A 19,356-nucleotide genomic window follows, 5' to 3' on the forward strand; every position below is an offset into this window, starting at 1 on the left:
ATAACACATACTGCTGAAACAATTACTCTGTAAAATCAATTAGATAAGAAAAAGCAGGTGCTGACGATTAATTACTACAGTCGTTTATCGAGTCAGAACACCAAAGGTTTGCTCGCTGCAGCTTTTAAAATGTGAGGAATCATCTTTGGGAATCTGCTTTGAACATTTCATGGAGAAAACAACTCAGTTAAAGTGTAACTCCGCCGCAAAATCCTCCCATCACTGGAGCAGATTGCATGAATGTTCTTTTTTTAACATCCCAGCCGGTGTTTAATCAGACAATTTAATGGTTAGGTCCGTATTGAAAGGTCAAGCCCCACATGGATAAATGAATAAGTGTTAAAAGGCGTCAAAAGTTAAAAATCCCCAGACACAAGGATCCCAATTATACAGCAATAATCAGAGCCACAATGCAACCTCACTTTAAAATCAGTGTATCACACCATGAGCTACACTCAGCATCACAAAATGTCTTTAAAATAATTGTACAAATGATCCAAATAATGTTGTCCAGCAGAAAGTCCAAAGTTAAATCACACATCACTTTATGGTTTCGAGTGCAAACAAAATAAAGAAAGGATTTCAGTTTGTTTTATTCTGTTTTAGTCGTTTTTTAGGAGTTAATCATCTTCTCAAACTAAATAATAAAGGTTCTCTGATAAGTTTCAGTTTCGTTTTTCCCCCGTTGGAGTGGAGTGAAGTGGAGCCTCTTCCCAAGAAATTTAAGAACCGATCTTTGAACAAGTGAATCTCCAACGCTTTCTGAGAACTGTAAACACGCAGCCATGTAGAGACAGAATTTACATGCTGTCGTTTGAATAATGTTAATAACATAAGACTGTTTAGTTTGTTTACCAAAAGTAAACGCTACAGAGCTGTTCTATCGGAAAGGGATCCTTAAATGACTTCTGTGGGGATCTGACGCTATCCAGAAAATACAATTAAATCAAATTAACTTGAGGTTCAAGAGGGGCGGGGGTTGCCGTTGGGGGGACACAGCACCCCCTAATGTAATGGTAAGGGAAACACTGATTATTAAATGCTAATGTACTGCCTCCTGACCACCTCCGCACTCCAGCTCTAACTACAATGAACAAGTCATGAAAAGCATTAAAACAGGTTCCCAAATTGTAAACTGAAACCCAGATTAATGAACTCCTACACCAGTTAACTCATGAACACACAAGTGTCCTGGTCCACACTGTTCAGCCTGGCAGCCGGAGGGGCGGACAAAGCATTTCTATTTCTCTCTTTTCTTCCCCCCACTCCAGCACCGGCGCTGCGCTCTCCCAGTCTCCTCAGACACATCTAATCTTCTCATCCCATGCTGCTCAATCTTCCTACAGTCAGTTAACCCAGCAAAGACAGATTAATGAGAAATTAATCCCTCTAATTCACTGCAAAGGTCTCCTCTCAGTTTAACTAGATAAGCTGTTACCGAGCTTTGCCAGATAATGATAATAAATGTAATTTATGAGGACCTTTATAATCACAAGGCCTGTTCTGCTCACTGTGGACTTCATCTGATGGAGAGAACACAGTGAGACAAGATCAGCGTAATGCTCTCTCTATCTAAGGCTCCTTCGATCTATATCAGATGGTTTACATCATTTATAATATTTCATAGTCAAAACATGGAAAACAACAGAGATAGTATTGGGATGATTTGCCCATTGATTGATTTATTTGTTTGTCTATAGAAATACAATCAATTCACCTTCTAGGTCATTCAGCAAGCAGAAAAGCTACACATCGCTTGTTTAAGCTTCATCCTTTTTCTTATTCTGACATTAGATAAACTAAATGATTCATCTATCACTCAAATAATCGTCAAAAACAAACAGACCAAGGCTCATCAATAATGAAAACGTAACAGAAAAAGGAACAACTTGACGAACTAGTAAACAAAACTTTTTAAGCGGTACATCTTTCTGCTGGCAAGAGAGTTTCACCGAGCGAAGCTTCAATTGTTTTCCCATCTGTGATAAGCTACGTTTCCTCATTTATGTCTGTGACGTGTATTTCATCGTTCCAGACGATCGTGCGAATCACAAAGCGCGTGCGCGTCTGTGTGAGATCGACGGACTACACCAGATCACGCAGCGCTGCACGTTTATGCTTCACTGTAGGTGGCTCTTTCCTGCTTTGCCATGTCATTAGTTTGCTATCAGCTACTGGCTTACAGGTGACTCATGCACACAATGAACAATGACACCACAGATCGACCGGTTGCCCCGCAACCAGCATAGCTCGGACAGGCTGCAGAGAGAGAGGGCTGATAGAAATCTTGGAACAGACATTCTGGGGAGCCTCATTTCACCAAACTTTCTTGCGGAAACTCCACAAGGCATCAAAAGTTACACGAAAGCACAAACAACAAACTAGTCTGTCCTTGAAGCATTGTCCCTGAAGTCCTTTGAAAATGGTCAGCGGAGACTGTGCTCGATGCAGACAAAAGTGTGTGCGTCAGGGCCGACTTTTTTTGTGAAGGTGACAGTCGGCACGCTGCCGGAGAAGCAGACAGGAGTAACGACAAGGCCGCTGAGCTAATCTAAAAGAATCCATTTCAGTTTAAATCTCTGCTATATTGAGATTATTTGCACCCTTTGAAAATGTAATAAACTGCATGATGGTGACACTGCATTATAGTGGATTTTGATGTCCTCAGTCAGTCATGTAATACCACAGAAAGAGCTTGTTTTGTGAGTCAACTTCAAGTTTAAACCAGAGAGCATTTAAATGTGTATGTTTGCTTTGTTACAATTCTGATTTTGATTAATTCATGTTTTTAAGATAATCTCAAAACACAACACATTTTGGTTTATACTCAAACTCTGCGAGATTTCAGTAAAAGGAATTCATTAAAAGTCAAATCCGTATGCAGACTTATTCTGAATCGTAATAAAAAAACAAACTACATGATCTCCAACTCAGCAGTCAGAATGCTGTGGATGGTGTAAGCATGTTAAGGTTTCATTTTCTCCGTTTTTCCTTATGATCAACATTCAGTGTAGGTTGCTTTTTCCTGAAGGCAGGGACACACCGAGCTGACTGTGAGAAGAAGAAGAAGTGGCGGACTACGACGGCTCTGCTGTTGATTCAACATGCTGAATCGGGCGAAGATACAGCTGAAGAGGGATGACTAGTGCCAATGATGTCCCTGCCTTTAGTCGATGCTATCCAAGTAAAATACATGTCCTCAGAGCTACTCCAGTAGACTCATGCTTCCAAGCTAGATACCTGTGGTTTCCCTCCATTGTGTTGTCAAGCCAGTGTCAAGCCATTTTCACACTGGAGGAGCCAAACCAAAGCCTGTATCCTGCCAACAACAGCAGCTGCCATGGCAGCACACTGGGAGGTCCACTTTATAGGAGCAGGTCACTCCTCTGAAAGGGGCAATAAGAACATTTTGCACCTTATGCTTAACTGTGTGAACACACATATATCTGAGAGTGGTGGGAATTAACTTGAACACACACTTAACAACACACAACAGGCAGATGCAGAGGGCACCTGGCGTTGTCACTAACGTACAGTACAGCCAATTTCAACAGAAAATGTTATCTATTTGAAATAAAATGCCATGAAAAGTGAATTTATAGTGAATTAATCCCTTCCTTATAATCCGTATCTTACTCTGCTGCCTTGATCCCAAAATCCGTTAAAATTATTAAACATTTGTGCTCGTGTTGCCTGTGTAGCTGTGTGTGTGTGTGTGTGTGTGTGTGTGTGTGTGTGGTTTTTTTTTTTGAAGTTATCACTGATTAATCACAGCACATCTAGTCATCGCCATAATCCTCAAATACCTCTACACCTCTGGCACAACCTTCGTTAGGTTGCTAAGCCAACTGCTGCCGAGCTGACAGACGCACTGATTAAGATGAAGTCGAGTTTCTGGAGCTGGAAAAGCTGTAAATCTGAAGTTTACACAGCAGAAAAGGGGGGAGAGAGGAGGGGGGAGATCACACTCCAGCGCATCGCTTCAAAGGAAACTTCAAAACAGTGATGGAGCACATGGAGACCAACCCTCCTGCCGGGCGGGCCGAGCCAGAGACTGTACAACGTCTGCACAGTTGAACTCAAAAGGGCTTTCATAACTGCGTACAAACATGATAACCCTGTAGATGATGTTAGTGGTTAGTTCATTATCTGTTTCATTATGGCGATTTGTTCTGCCCTTCTCCAGGCCTTCAGTGGGAAAGGTCACCGCGTCCTCAGACTGTTGATCAAAGCAACAATTGGTGCCTTTTACTTTTGTTTTATGTCTTTTAATTTATTGTTGTATTTTATATGTCTCATCTCATCTTCATCCGCTTATCCGGGTTCGGGTCTCGGGGGCAGCAGCTTTAGCAGGGGACCCCAAACTTCCCTTTCCCGGGCCACATTAACCAGCTCTAACTGGGGGATCCCGAGGTGTTCCCAGGCCAGTGTGGAGATCTAATCTCTCCACCTGGTCCTGGGTCTTCCTCGAGGCCTCCTCCCAGCTGGACGTGCCTGGAACACCTCCCTGGGGAGGCGCCCAGGGTTCATCCTTACTAGATGCCCGAACCACCTCAACTGGCTCCTTTCAACGCAAAGGAGCAGCAGCTCTACTCCGAGTTCCTCACGGATGTACTTTTGTGCCTCGTGTGAGCTGTTATATCTTTTATTTATGATGTGTATTATTCTGTACAGCACTTTGGTGGACATCGGTTGTTTTAAAGTGCTTAACAAAGACAGTTGGATTGGATTGGATACAATAATCTATGAATTTACTATGCAACCTGCTCTCTATCAGAGAAAGTGCGTAAAATTCCACCCATGTGGTCATTGCACTTTCTTAATTATGGAGTTATCTTCAAATCAACATCACATATATATAAAATCAAACCACAACCACTTCAATTATGTTTCAATCCATGTTTCAGTCTGCTCATATGCCCACAGGCTTCTATCAGCTTCACCAGGACGGACAGTAAACATACACAAAAACCTGGGAATATTCTCATCTGTCCAGCTCATCATTGTACTCAAAGCAACTTCAGTCAAAAGCAACTGGACTTGGTTAAATACAAATAACCAAGTCCAGGTTCTTTGGACTGAAACTGCCTTGAGGACAATACAAAAACGTTTCCTGATTTACTGTAAACTGCTGTTAAGTCAATCACACATGTGCCGAATACATCAGTGGACCACACATAATCTGGAAACACCATCACAGCCACGCTCATTGGTTCATAAACGAGCATATGGGAAAAAACACAATATTGTAAATGGAGTTTTGCCCAAAGTCCACTCACGCGTATTCTCCTCATCGCGGCCACGATCTCCACTCGGCTGCTCGGCCGCGTCACATCCAGGCTGCCGATGTACTGTGTGTCAGGAAGGCACAAACACGACAGGTACGAGACGTTAATGAAACAGTCACTTGGTGTGTATTCACTGAAACACTTCGCGTGTCCACTAAAAAAAGGCGAATGGACGTTAATGATCAACTGTGCGCAACTTCAATCCCTCGCGCTTACCTTCGCCTCAAAGTTGATCCCGTGCTGGAACGCTTCCTCGTTGTGCAACGGGATCCTCAGATCGTGCCCATCATCGACGAGGTTGTACTTGGTTTTTGCAGGCATGTTTTCAAAAGTACTCACTAATCCACACTACCGGAGACAAACGGAGATGACCGGAGGGGGTCGAACCGGGTCGGTTTAAGAGGGGAGTAATCCAAGGGGGAATAAAAACAAAACCCAATTCCAAATCCTGTTATTTAGGCTTCGTGTTCCCCATCGCAGCGAACCGTCCCAGCACTGCAACGCTCCGACGCCGCGACCAAGTGGCGGTAACTACTCCAGCCGCGCTCCGGCGCACCGCTGCCCCGCTTATAGGCACCGGAACAGCTTTAAAAACACACGCGGGCCAGCGGGAACGGCGACAGGCGGGGGACAGATGTGTTTTCCTGACTTTTCCTGTGGTGAGTGTGGAAGTTGGTGGGTCCTGCCTCCTGCCCCGGACTACCCACCCCTCCACCCCCCGCGCACCGGAGAGTGGGTGTGATTGGAGGAGTCCGGAAACCCCACCTGTTTCCATTGGAACAGAGGCGCACCGTGGCTCTGTGGAGGAGGGGCTCACGGACTGGTACCTGCCCCCCTCTCCCCTCCCGTTCCCTCCTCTCTCCGTGCGCACACACGGCACAGTGCGCGCACACACACACACACTCTCATGGGAATGACCTGTCACTCGCGTAAACAAAGGAGTGGTGGAGCCGACTGTACAGAAGCTACGCGTCGCTATTCTGCACGCGTTACCTTTGTTAATAATACATTAACATGCAATTTTTAGCACAGTATGCACAAACTAGGATAATATTATAAAATAAAAGTGTGACTGTTGGCCAAAGGAATGGCCTCTGTTTATGTGTGTCAGAAAATATGTGGGAAAATGATCAAAAGTTCTGACTGGAAGATGAGGTGGTAATTTACTGTAGTCAATCTGCTCTGATGATAATAAGAAATGTTAATGTGCCTTTACAGATGGGGCTGATGTGTGGTAATAACAAACCTCTGCCACTGAATAGAATACAAAAGGGCAAGGCTACCAACTAGTGGCCACATCTGCTTGCACCTACAGATATCTCATAAAACATGTAAGAATAATAAGAATATGTGATTTCTTTCTTTCAATTTTTTTTTCTGGATTGGCCAATAAGACCGTATTCTACGGGGGAAGTGTTGGGTCTATGTAAATCATAAATAAGCCATAGAGTGTGGTCTTTACCTACTCTGTAAAGTGTCCTGAGATAACTTTTGTTATGATTTGGCACTGTAAATAAGATTGAATTGAATTGAGTTGAAATAAGAGGCTTTTATCATTCATAACATATAGAAAAAAAGTGGATAAAACATGCCGCAAGGTCAGAATCTCACCAATTTTAAAGTAATTTAAAGCAAAACAAACTTGTCTCCCCATATCAGGATCCCATTATTTACAAATTGACCCCTTAATATACACTTAAAGTCCCTTAAAGCTCTTTGCATTTGTTTAATTTTGTTTTCTTTTTTAACCGGCTGCTTAAAATGACATTTTCTAATCTTAATATAGAATCTTAATATGAAAAGATGCTGAAAAATAATGCAAAAGTTGTCTTTAGATTAAAATATTATCAGCCTAAACACAATCTGGTCAACGTAGGACATGTACAGTGATAATATGCCAATATGCCGAGGTGCTGTTTAGCAAGGCACCGAACCCCCAACTGCTCAGGGCGTCGGTCACTGGCAGCCCCCTCGCTCTAACATCTCTCCATTAGTTGCATGTATATAGGATTCTGTCTGTGCATGTGTGTGTGTGTGTGTGTGTGTGTGTGTGTGTGTGTATTTCAGGCCTGTGTGTGTGAAACATGAATAAAATAATAGAGTGAAAAAATTTAATTTACCCGTTGCGGGACTAATAAATGAATTCTTCTTCTTCTTCTTCTTCTTCTATGTGTGGTTGAGCATTTAAAAAAAAGGATCCTTCACGCTGAGCATACTTCAAACATTCTGCTCAAGCATCTGGAATAAAAGCATCCGAGAGACGTTCCGTAGAGCACGGTCATACGTGGTCAGCAGACACGGCAGAGCTGTGCTAATGTTTAATGCAGTTGTTGTGTTGTATAATGCAGACCATCTGTGTCACCCCGGGAGTGAAGATGCTCCTCTTAAGGTGGTCCCAGATGGGGAGGAAAGGGGAAGTGGGGCGGCAGTAATTCACATTCTCACCACCTCTTTGGAAATATAAATATAAAGCAGTGCTGCTAATGGCATCCTGAGGGCTAATATGGTAGCTGGATGATGTTGCATATGATTTACTCTGGATGATATGCCTTCAAAACTGGCATCTGACTACTGAATTTAATTGGGTACCATTCTGCCCTTCCTCTCAGTTATCTACTTCACTATTCACTGTAGAGTTGAATTAAAACCTTAACATCATCGTTATCAAAATGAATTCAACCCTTTAGTAACTGAGCTCACGTTTAAGAGCTGCGTATGGTGACAGCAGAATTATTGGACACAATACGAGACTATCTCACAGCTTTAAATGACTAAGTCTCAGGTTTTCAAGCACATGTTGACATTCAGGCCCACGAAACACTCATTTTATTGTTTTATTGCCTCCATCCATCCATTTTTTTCTGCTTATCACGGTGGCGTCAGACACAGAAGTGGATTCCAGACGTCCCTGTCCTCTGCAACATTTTATAGCTCTTTCCAGGCATTCCCGGAGCAGCTGTTGTGACATAAAGAGAGCTGAGCCATAAGGCAAAGCTCTCGGTCTACCGGTCAATCTTCGCTCCTACCCTCACCTGTGGTCATGAAAGCGGGGTCATGACCGGAAGAACAAGGTCGTGGGTACAAGCGGCCGTAATGGGTTTTCTCAGGAGGGTGGCTGGAGTCTCCCTTAGAGAGAGGGTGAGAAGTTCAGCATCCGTGAGGAACTCGGAGTAGAGCCGCTGCTCCTTTGCGTTGAAAGGAGCCAGTTGAGGCGGTTCAGGATCATCTGGTAAGGATGAACCCTGGGCGCCTCCCTAGGGAGGTGTTCTAGGCACGTCCAGCTGGGAGGAGGTCTCGGGGAAGATCCAGGACCAGGTGGAGAGATTATATCACCACACTGGCCTGTGAACGCCTCGGGATCCCCAAGTTAGAGCTGGTTAATGTGGCCCGGGAAAGGGAAGTTTGGGGTCCCCTGCTAGAGCTGCTGCCCCCGCAACCCGATCCCAAATAAGCGGTTAAAGATGAAGATGAGTCTCAGGCCAGACAATATTACTACAGATATAATCTGCTGCTGATACACAAACAAAGACTTGTTCTGGGTCTACCCCGGGGCTTCCTTGCCCAGGAGTAACCCAGGACACATCCGGATCAAATGCCCGAAACACCTTAACTGGCCCCTTTTGACGGGAAGGAGCAGCGACTCTACGCCGAGCTCCCTCAGGATGTCTGAGTACCTCACCCCATCTCCAATGCTGGCAAACTTCCAATTCCAGCAAACAAATGGAAAGATGTGCCAGAACCCAAGACTGTTCCGGTTTGCTCTTAACTCAGCGCTGCCTTGTTTGACTGTTTGATCTGAGTTTTGAGGTCAAGTTGTGAAATTCCAGATACAGTGAATGGTCGGTCAACTCGCCGAGCCGTATCCATTATGCAGCACGCGGATGGATCTCCTGATCGCCATAGAAAATGAGTTTCCGACAACTTCATATATGTCAACAGATCCAGTGTCTCTCCATCTCGAAGCTGCAGGTAAAAAGCAAAGAATTTGAAGTAGAGTGAGACCTCTTCCTGCTGCTCTCTGTCTCTCTGAGGGTCAAACATAGATGCACATATAATTACCTTTTTGTATGCAATATTATGAAGGATAAACCTCCTGTATCACACTGTTTTAAGCGCCCTGAGGTCAGGACCACCTTGCCCTCATGACAGCAAAACAGCTAGATGACAGACAAAAGGCTGCTGTCCCTGCATGTGGAGTTATTGCTGAATACAACCAGGGGACTAGTTGGGGACCCCATGTGCTCTTAAGGCTCTTTAAAAGGGATAGAGAGCAACCTAATCTCTGTCAGGTCTTCAAATACATGTTGATCTGTTGATTAGGGCTTTGGCTTTTGAAGCATATGCTCCCCACATGGAGTAGGTTTTGGAGATCAGTGCACAAAAACAACATGGCACTTGAAAGCCAAAAGGCGACATGTAGCATTAGGATCTCACAGTCATACACCAAAAATATCTGCAATACTGGAGCCTCTTTTTGCAGGGGACTGGTGGGCTTACCACAAAGTAAAGTGTGCTGATGTGTCATAGAGTCAAAGGAGGACTTTTTATCTGCACAATACCAGTAATCCTACAAAAGACACATGCTCAGATGTATTAAGAATTCCTTTATTAGTCCCGATTTTTTCACTCTATTATTATCATTTATGTTACACACACAGGCCCGAAATACACACACATGCACAAACAGGACCTATATACATGCAATTAATGGAGAGATGTCAGAGCGAGGGGGCTGACAGTGACCAGCGCCCCGAGCAGTTGGGGGTTCGGTGCCTTGCTCAACCGGCGACCCTCCGGTTCCCAGCCAAGTCACCTATGGACTGAGCTACTGCCGCCCCATTAGACAAGTCACAACCACCTCTTGTTGATTTCATTTTCTAAACAAATTGTTTAGAAAATAAATGGATGTATGTGGTTGTAAAGCAGGTGTCTTTTTCTAACAGCTTCCACAAACCTTCAAATTTGTACGTGGTTATTGCAGTGAAGATTATTGCACCAAGTGAAGAGAGTAACACTGATATGTCCTTGAGTGCACAATAAAGAAAAATGAGATTATCAAAACAACCTGACACCAGTTTAATTAATATTCATTGTTTAGGACACAAAAAAACACGATTTAGTAAAATGAATAAAAACGGAGGTATCTGTTCTCGTAAATGAACCCTTCAAATATTCTAATGGGATAATGTTTTTTTTTATGCACTGCGGTATGTGTTGTTTTCAGCCCATTGGTCCGTTGCAGGTGAAAGGAAAGGGTGGCAGCAGCATGTGTTGGGCTGCAGGGCTCACTGCTTATTTTACATGTCATACTCATTTTGTTATTTCCAGGAGGACCGAGAGCGATCCCTGAACCCATCACCTATCTGTCTCTGCCTCTAACACTTTCCGGTGTAGCCAGCAGATATCCGGGCCAAGACTTTATGTTGGCAGCGGCCCAGCTTGGTTCACCAGTCCATGCAGAGTTGTGCTAAACTCGCACAGTAAGTCTGTGTCCAAAATCACCCCCTTGTTCGCTCATTCACTACACCCTACATAATGGACTCTGGTAAAAAGGGAGTGATTTGGGACACAGCCTGAGACTATTTTGTTCACAATTCTTCGCTTATATATTTACCTTCATCCACGCTAACTTAACTTTATGAAAAATCTCTACTGAGTGGATTCATCTGAACACATCAGCATGTGTCAGTGTGAGACAGAGCTTTGGTTTTCTTATGGTGGCAACTCCATTCAGTGTGAGGTCAGTGTGTCAGCAGGAGCCCTGAAGCTTGGATACTCTCACTGCGGCATATATCTGCCACTAGCAACAGCAAGCAAGCAAGCACAGTCATTTGTGTGTGTGTGTGTGTGTGTGTGTGTGTGTGTGTGTGTCTTACACATCTTGAGGGCCTCTTAAGCTGAATTAATAATGGAGATTTCAAAGAATGTGGGGCACACAACGCGAGGAGTAGATCCACTTCTCCTTTGAGAGTTTCTGTAAAGAAGACAGACAAGAAGGGAACAAATGATGACAACAATACATTTCTAATTGCGCCTGAAGCTGTGTTACAACATGGAATATTAACAGAACAGAGGAATTGCAGCTCACACAAGAGGGTAGATTACTACAGATATAATCGGCTGCTGAAACACAAACAAAGACTTATGGAGCCAACAGACTCCATTATCTGTGTTCAGGCTCTTACAAACCAGCGTTAATTAACTAATGTGCTCGGACCACAGTTAAATGACTCTTTGTTTTGTAGCTTAGTAAAGCGTAGTATTCATTCAAATACTGTTATCAGCACTGATAGGTTTAGACGGTTTACGTGTTTGGAAAAGAGGATCCCTTCATAGACTTAACTTCACAAGGCTGAATTAGAACTTTTCAGAACAACCAACACCATCGCTCATCGTACGGAAGTGATTATTCAACCTGTTTTAGTGCTTTGTTTGTGCCAAAAGGTTTGGGACTGTTTCAGTTTATCTAACTTTTCATAGAGCAGTTTAAAAGTGTCTAATCCAACAGAGACTTCACTCAAAACTGTGAGCCAACAACAGTCATGCTAGCTGCCCTGTGGGGCCGTATTTAAGCTGGTGCTTTGAGCTAAATGTTAAGGTCAGTATGTGAGCATATGCTCACAATAACAATGCTAAGAGCAGGCAAAGTTTAACGTGATTATCATCCTCATACCTTAGCATGCTATCATGCAAACAGGTAACAGAGGGGTGGCAGTAGCTCAGTACGGAGTCTGGACTGATATCTAGAGAGGTGCCAATTTGCCCTTTAGGCACTGTCGAAGCCTCAACTGTTCTGGGCATCTGTCCATATCCAGCCCCCTTGCTCCTACATCTCTCCAATAATGTGTGTGTTATTCGTCCCTGTGCGTGTGTGTGTGTGTGTGTGTGTGTGTGTGTGTGTGTGTGTGTGTGTGTGTGTGTGTGTGTGTGTAGGAAAGTCATTGGTTTTGTGGGTATTTGGTAATAGACCAAAGCATAAAATTAAAGGTTTGTTCTTATGAGAATGCTTTGGAAAAGGGGGTCATGAATGTTTCTACGAACTATAGCAATCCATCAAATAGCTGTCAAGACTTTTCCTCGAAAACCACATGTGATGGTCGTGGTGGCACTAGATAAAAAGTCACAGAGGATCGATTAACATACATGTTATCTAATCAATCTATCCAATAATTTAGCCATCCTGGCGAACATGTCAAAATTACAACAACATAGTTCAGACACTAACGTATAGCTCACAGAGTATTCGACGGAGCGGTCTGTAGCCCACAGGAGCCCACATGAACTGGAAGCATGGCAAGCTTTTCACCTTTCTGACATGTGAGGCCATGAAATTAAATACTGTAAACTTGAAATCCCCCATCACAAGTCATGGCCTCAGTGAGGACATGGTTGCTCCAAAAGTAAGAACAGAGTTGGGAAAGTAAGTTGTTTGGTTTTCAGCACCTGTTGCTTCAAACTGAACTACATCTTCAAAACCTTGACTGATTTTTAAGATCTGGTGAAAACTTTAGATTCCAGGCTCTCTGTATGCAAGTGTTTTAAATAAGTCTGTTTTTATTTGGCTTGTTATTCGTTGTCTGACTTTATACGGTAACTGTATCAGTAACTGTCTCTTGTAAAATAGATCTGTGATCAAGGCTAAATAAAACAATAAAAAATGAGCTGTGAGCACTGTGAGTGATTTTCACTTCGAGAGGTGAAAATATTCAGGATGTTTATCAAGATAAAATAAAACATTTATGAGAAAATGTACTTTATTTTGTGGAACAGAAGCCGGCCCTGACCCATTGATAACCGCTGCAACGGACTTCTGACCATTAACTAAATACATCAGGAACTGAGCACCACCTATGGCAACACCTTTTTTTGAAAATGTAGCAGAAGTTCTTCTCCTCACCTAAAATATATATATATATATATATATATATATATATATATATATATATATATATATATGTTTATATCATGACTCTCTCTTGCAGATTGATCCAGCACAGTTAAAAAGTGAAAACAAAAGTAAGGGTGACACCATGTGGACATATTATAAAGTGCTGAACACCAACTCCTCTGACCAAGATAATCAATTTATGTGAATTTACAAACCACATCTATGTGCCCTGTGATAGACTGGCGTCCTGTCTAGGGTGTACCCCGTCTCACGCCTGATGTCAGCTGGGATCGGCTCCAGCCCCCCCCGCGACCCTGATAGGGACAAGAGGTTGAAGATGAAGGAATGAATACGCGCAAAAGAATAAAAATACAACTTATATACGCAAAGATATATTTGAATAATTAGATCTCTTAGTTGTATTTTGAGTGTGAATGACCTCTAAGGAAAAACATGTCGATATTATATGACTGACATAAGTGAGTAAAAATGTTGTGCAGTTTCCTTGTACAGCATGTAGAAAAACTGCATGTAGAAAAACTGCAGTGTTGATTACATGAATCTATTCCCAATTTATCCTCTTGACTATTGCGCATCATACAAGAATTGTATTGTGTCCAGAAAAGACGATTTAAGGACTGATCACGTTTTTTTTTTTAAACACAGGCTTATCTTTTTAACTGCTTGTCATATCATGGTTACATTTTACTATAAAGAGAACATAAAACATTAATTTGCACATTAGAAACAGATCAAAGTGGTTCTCTGTTGCACCGGGAGCAAGTGCAGAACACTAAACTGTATGAGATTGTGCTACTTTCATTCCCTTGGAGCGCTCTGTGTTGTGTAACAGTAAAAATTGTCACTTTGTTGCTTGGCAGCCAGACGACTCTTTTATGAATGAGTATTTGTATTCAGCCAGTTCCCCCAAGTCCAATAGGTTTGTTCTTCTCCTGAGCGGTTTCCCATTCTCTCATAGTCTACCGAGCACATTGTGTACTTCGGCCTTAACGGGCCCATGAAACTGTCGCCACAAATCACAGCATTGCTCCTCTGTTGTGGGCCTATTGACTCAGTCCGGTGCCTAACACGCTGCAGTAAACCTATCAAGGGCATGAGATGTTATTAACTTTCACTCTGATATAATAACCAAGGGGGAAAAAAACAACTCTAGCACACACTGACAAAACTCACAAACACTGAAACTTGCTGTGATTGCCTTTTGATGTGTATTCAACTTGAGTATGACAAACAAGTGGGGAACTGGAAGCTTTATGACTTTTAAATAAGTAGAAGCTAGATATAGATATATCACAAGCCTCACACCAACACCCTGTCTGCCAGTCGTGCAGTTTCAAAGGCTTATTTGTTTTATATGTTGGGGAAACTATGCCTCACCTAATCTGTAACCCTGTCTGACCTGAGTTATCCATGATGCCTCTGCCAGTATGGTGCAGGCTTTTATGGTCTGTAAGATTCAATTCAATGCAATGAAATTTTATTTACAGTGCCAATTCATAGCAAAAGTTATCTGAGGACACTTTACATCCTCTACCCCTGAGTAGTCCTGTGATAAGAATTCAAAAGTTATTAAATTATGGTCTGATAAAATAGGACTCTGTAGAAAGACTATTAAGTCATTTGTTTCCGCACCATAAACCAAAACAAGGTAGAGGGTGTGATTAAAACAGTGAGTGGGTTTATGAACACTCTGACTAAAACCAATTGAATCTAATAGAGGGATATACACAATACTAAGGCTATTATTATCAACGTCCATGTGAATATTATAATCTCCTACAATGATTACTTTATCAGATTTAAGGACTAAATTTGACAGAAACTCTGAGAATTCAGATCGAAATTCAGAGTACGGACCAGGAGCACGGTACACTATAACAAGTGTAATTGGCTTCTTCTTCTTCTTCTTCTTCTTCTTTAGGCATAATTAATTGATATGGATGAATATCAAAATATGAAGCTCCCTTTTTTTTAAAACCTGCTGATCATCAGCGTCTGTATAAGAAATGACCCCTTCATTTGTGTTGAGTCACAAATATATTTGATAAACATAATTTTTTTTCCACCATTTCAGTCATTTCTCTTTAGATGTGAATCTAAAATGTGAAGAATGTGAAGTGTGAAAATAAATTTGACCATATTTTGAAAAATGTAGGGTATTTTTTATTGGGGGGGACAATTTATGTTTACAGAAATTAAGGGGTCAGTCTTTGGATATTTGGACTATACCATTGTAAACCACACGGTCTACACAGACTCCCCTTCAAGTAGATTTGCATAATCTGCTAAATAATTGCCATTCATGTGACAAATGATGCAAGTGCCCACTGTGTTAATGCTTTAATCAAATGATCGACGTAATCTGATTATTTACAGAGATTATTGACTATCGTCCCAGGTTTCACTTCAAGGTTACAATCTGCTGTCTTTCTTAACTAATCACAACATGCAGCTTAAATCAAAGATCAGTCATCGACCGCCCTGGTTCCAGCCAATCAGAGTTTGAGTCTGTTTAAACCCAGGTTGTGTCTGTGTGCACTGGGGCAGGAGCCGGCTTCTGGGGCAGACCGGACAGGGGCGGGCTGATCCACCACGGTCCCGAGGGAGCCCCCGGACTTGGAGACAGTGAGGTGTGAGCTGGGTGTCACTGAGTGCATGTGCTCGTGGGGGTGCAGGTGTGTATGGTTGTGGTGCTGATGCCCAGTGTGTCCACTGTCTGCTCTTGCATGGGCCTGCTCCTCCACAGCAGCAACCTGCAAGAGAAAAGAGTCTATTTCAGCTTCTACTGATCTCAGGAAACTGTTATGAAACATGATTGAAGAGAGCGATGAGGCTGAAGGTATCAGGATTAGGTTGCACTCACACTGTCCATCCTTACCGTGCCCAAATAGGTTTTACGGGTAAAGTCTAGTATGTTTGACCAGTGTGAGTGCAACTCCACCGCATCTAGCTGGGGCCCGTTTGCCTGCCACGGGCCGTTTGAGAGAGGTGGGCTTTTGTAAAGCGAGTTTGCACATGTACGAGCACGAGCGTGGGCACGCGTACGAGCACAAGGCCTACGGCGGCTGTGAGGTCATTTTATGTGCGCCTGTTCAGACATAGAAAAAAAAAGATGGACCATGCGCGGGCATTTAAAACAATGGCTGCGAAAGGTTTACGTTGGTGTGATGCGGAGGTGTAGTGTTTATTTTTCAGTGCAAATATAAATGTTGAAGATCAGATCTGAAGCAGGTACCTGAGGTTCGTAGACCTCACACTTGACATCTACGGGGTTCCGAAATGAGCTGTCCTTCTTTCCGACAGGGAGTCTGACTTCAAACTGGTCCTCGTGGGCCACGTGCGAGCCCAGACAGAAGCCTCTATGCTGAGAGAAAAGAAAATCAAGAACAGCTGATCTGGATTTACACTTTTACAACATCTTGTTTGAAGCCTGAAAGGATTCAGCAATGGATGGATGTGCATGTGGAACCAAGAGTAAGTATGTGTGTGTTTGTGTGTGTGTGTGTGTGTGTGTGTGTGTGTGTGTGTGTGTGTGTGTGTGTGTGTGTGTGTGTGTGTGTGTGTATGTGTGTGTGTGTGTGTGTGTGTGTGTGTGTGACTCACAGCAAACTGACAGTCCATAGGCGGGCAGTTGCTCAGTTCATTGGCATCTGTTTTCTTTGAACACACTGTCTCGAGGATGGTGAACTCCACAAAGTAGGATGGACCATCGACCCACTGACAAACACACAAAGACATGATGCATACACACATGCACACACACACACTACACATCCTGATGCTTTTCAAAGGGACTTGATTACTTCATTTTTTTCTTAACCTGTGAACTGGCTCTCGTGATGTTCTCCAGAGTAAAGTAGTTGGCCAGTTGGCTCTCTTCATTGAACCTCTGCAGCGAGAGATTGGCTGTCTCTTTGACAACAGGCTCATTGAGGTTGTCAGCTGTGGGACAGTCCGGACACACATCCACCACTGCAGTGGCGGGAACTAAACACAAGATCCAGAAGAGTCAAAGGTCAGTTGATAGTGTTTATTTAGGAGCTAACCCGGGAACTTTGCATAGTCACCGAGACTCCTTTCTTCCCTAACCTCATCCTGCAGCATGAACTCTTTCAGCTACTGTATCAGCATCATCCCTCCCTTCCCTCTGACGGTTTACTTTATCCAGACTTGTTACCCTTCACTTCTTCAAATTATGGAAAAAATATATGCATAATCAGTCATGGATGACACATTTACTTGCATAGGGGAGGTATTTGGGAAAAGAGAATATGTAGAGAAATAATTTAATGTAGCCTATGTTAGCATCTTTAATTTCACACCTCACTTAAAATCAGAGCTCAAACAAAATAGACTTGCAACACTTTTCTATCATATAGCTTTTGTATGTTTTTGTATCATCAAATGAAAAAAAATGGAATTTACCTTCACGAAGTGCACAGGAGTAGCTTTGAAGTTCGACTTGAGAGTTGATGTAGGCAGATACCTCACACTCTCCATACACCTGAAGGACACAAACACATACAGTACATTGTCTCAAGTAAGTCCCAAGTATTGTTTTTCTTGGGCAAGTCAAGATAAGTCACCCCCCCCCCCAGATATCTTTATATAGAGAAAAGACAATGTATTAGTTGGCCTACCTATCTAATGATGATATTATGTGCCATGTTTATCTAACCTGTTCAAAAGGTATGTCTATGAACCAAATTTGTTTGATATATTATATTAATCCACATTCAGTTAAATAAATGGTAAATGGACTTGTACTTATAAAGCCCCTTTCTAGTCTTCTGACTACTCAAGGCACTTTCACACTACTTGTCACATTCACCCATTCACACAGACATTCACACTGATGGCAGTGGACATCTACAGACCATCTAATCTAACCATTCACACCACATTTACACACCCATGCGCAGCACGGGGAGCAATTCGGGGGGTCAATGAAAATATTCAAGAACAGTCGGACAAGAAAGCACACAAAAACTCTGAGGTCTATGGAAAGATTTGTAAACAAAGCAACGCAGACGGACAGTATGAGTCACTTCAAGTCCAAGTCAAGTCTCAAGTCCACATCTCTGGTAAGGACACATGCACATAACCAAACTGAGGTCAACGTATTATATGCAAGTGTTAACTAAAAGCCTAATTTTTGCATCAGTCTAAAACCATATTCTTAAAGCAGAGTGAGTTTTAGTTTGGCCTTGTGTTGAGGTTAAGGCAGGTATGTCCCTCCACGAAAGCACAAATTGTCTTGATCTTGAAGAGTGAAGATACACCACCCTGTGGTACTTACTGGAACATCACCGATATCTCTGACTTCACATTGTTTCCATGGTTTCCTGCTGGTGATGTGGCATTTGGTCTCCATGACATCAAGGGTCAGTTTGTAGAGTGACACGCCTTTTTCCTGGACACAAAATACACACACTTGACTGCTTGCTGTTCATGTCTAAATAACCAATTCTCATGATTCATGTTTTTGCGCGTGCATAAGTGAGTGTTCGCCCTCACCTTTTCAGGAATGTGAGAGAGGTCATACAGTCTGTTGAGGCTCAGGATGTAGCCGTCTGTCCGGTCCTGGTTGATCTGCTCCAGAGCCTCTTCTGCCACCCTCACAGCCTCAGGGCTATTGCAGCCTGGAGGGTCTAGCTTGGCTCTCCCCTCCTGCTGCAGCACAGCCAGACATAGAACCAGCAGGTACACACTCATCCTCTCCCATACACCCACACAGACACACACCCACACTCACACTGATGGGCCTAATAAAAACCCTACTTTTATCCACTTGAATCACTAAAGCCTATACTAGATCATTTAACATTTAAACTGACATAGGTCCAGGTTTGTAAATCTTCCTTTGCAAGACCTGTAATCCTAGTTTTTCCAGGGAAGCTTTGGACAGACACATGTGAGGCTGATGCTGGACTTTCCCCTCTTTCACAAAGGATGAGCAAACAGCTGCTATCTGCTGCTCTGCAGGCCAACGGCTGGTTTTGACACACTGAGGGGTCATAGTGCACTGGGGAAAGGGGAAATGGATACATCAAAGGAAAGCTCATCAAATACAGTACACCTAATTCTGCGACACTTTCAAAGCTGATGCTGCAACAAATTTCACAGAAATACATCATCGGAAACCCACTGTATATTTTG

At 42.9% G+C, this 19,356-nt stretch overlaps 2 protein-coding genes across 3 annotated transcripts in view; both read right to left on the bottom strand.

Annotated features, from left to right (window-relative positions):
* nos1apa (nitric oxide synthase 1 (neuronal) adaptor protein a) overlaps positions 1 to 5,882 on the bottom strand; it is a gene marked incomplete at its 3' end in the record, with an annotated part of 164,172 nt that extends 158,290 nt beyond the window's left edge. For both annotated transcript variants that reach the window (XM_083940332.1, XM_083940331.1), the window contains exons 1-2: positions 5,505 to 5,882; positions 5,280 to 5,351 (exon numbers count right to left, since the gene is read on the bottom strand). In XM_083940332.1, the coding sequence (XP_083796458.1) occupies positions 5,280 to 5,351; positions 5,505 to 5,609 (177 nt within the window). In that variant the 5' untranslated portion in view covers positions 5,610 to 5,882. The remainder of the gene's footprint in view (positions 1 to 5,279; positions 5,352 to 5,504) is intronic.
* A 9,810-nt stretch (positions 5,883 to 15,692) lies between these two features.
* LOC310945527 (fetuin-B-like) lies at positions 15,693 to 18,912 on the bottom strand (the record flags this gene model as incomplete). Its single annotated transcript, XM_083911647.1, has 7 exons — positions 15,693 to 15,950; positions 16,433 to 16,561; positions 16,801 to 16,914; positions 17,018 to 17,184; positions 17,623 to 17,701; positions 18,497 to 18,610; positions 18,715 to 18,912. 7 exons carry the CDS (start codon positions 18,910 to 18,912, stop codon positions 15,693 to 15,695), a joined length of 1,059 nt encoding a protein of 352 aa, XP_083767773.1.
* Between the last annotated feature and the right edge of the window lie 444 nt (positions 18,913 to 19,356).

Source organism: Echiichthys vipera (genome assembly GCF_963691815.1).
Source record: "Echiichthys vipera genome assembly, chromosome: 3".
Classification (NCBI taxonomy): Eukaryota; Metazoa; Chordata; class Actinopteri; order Perciformes; family Trachinidae; genus Echiichthys; species Echiichthys vipera.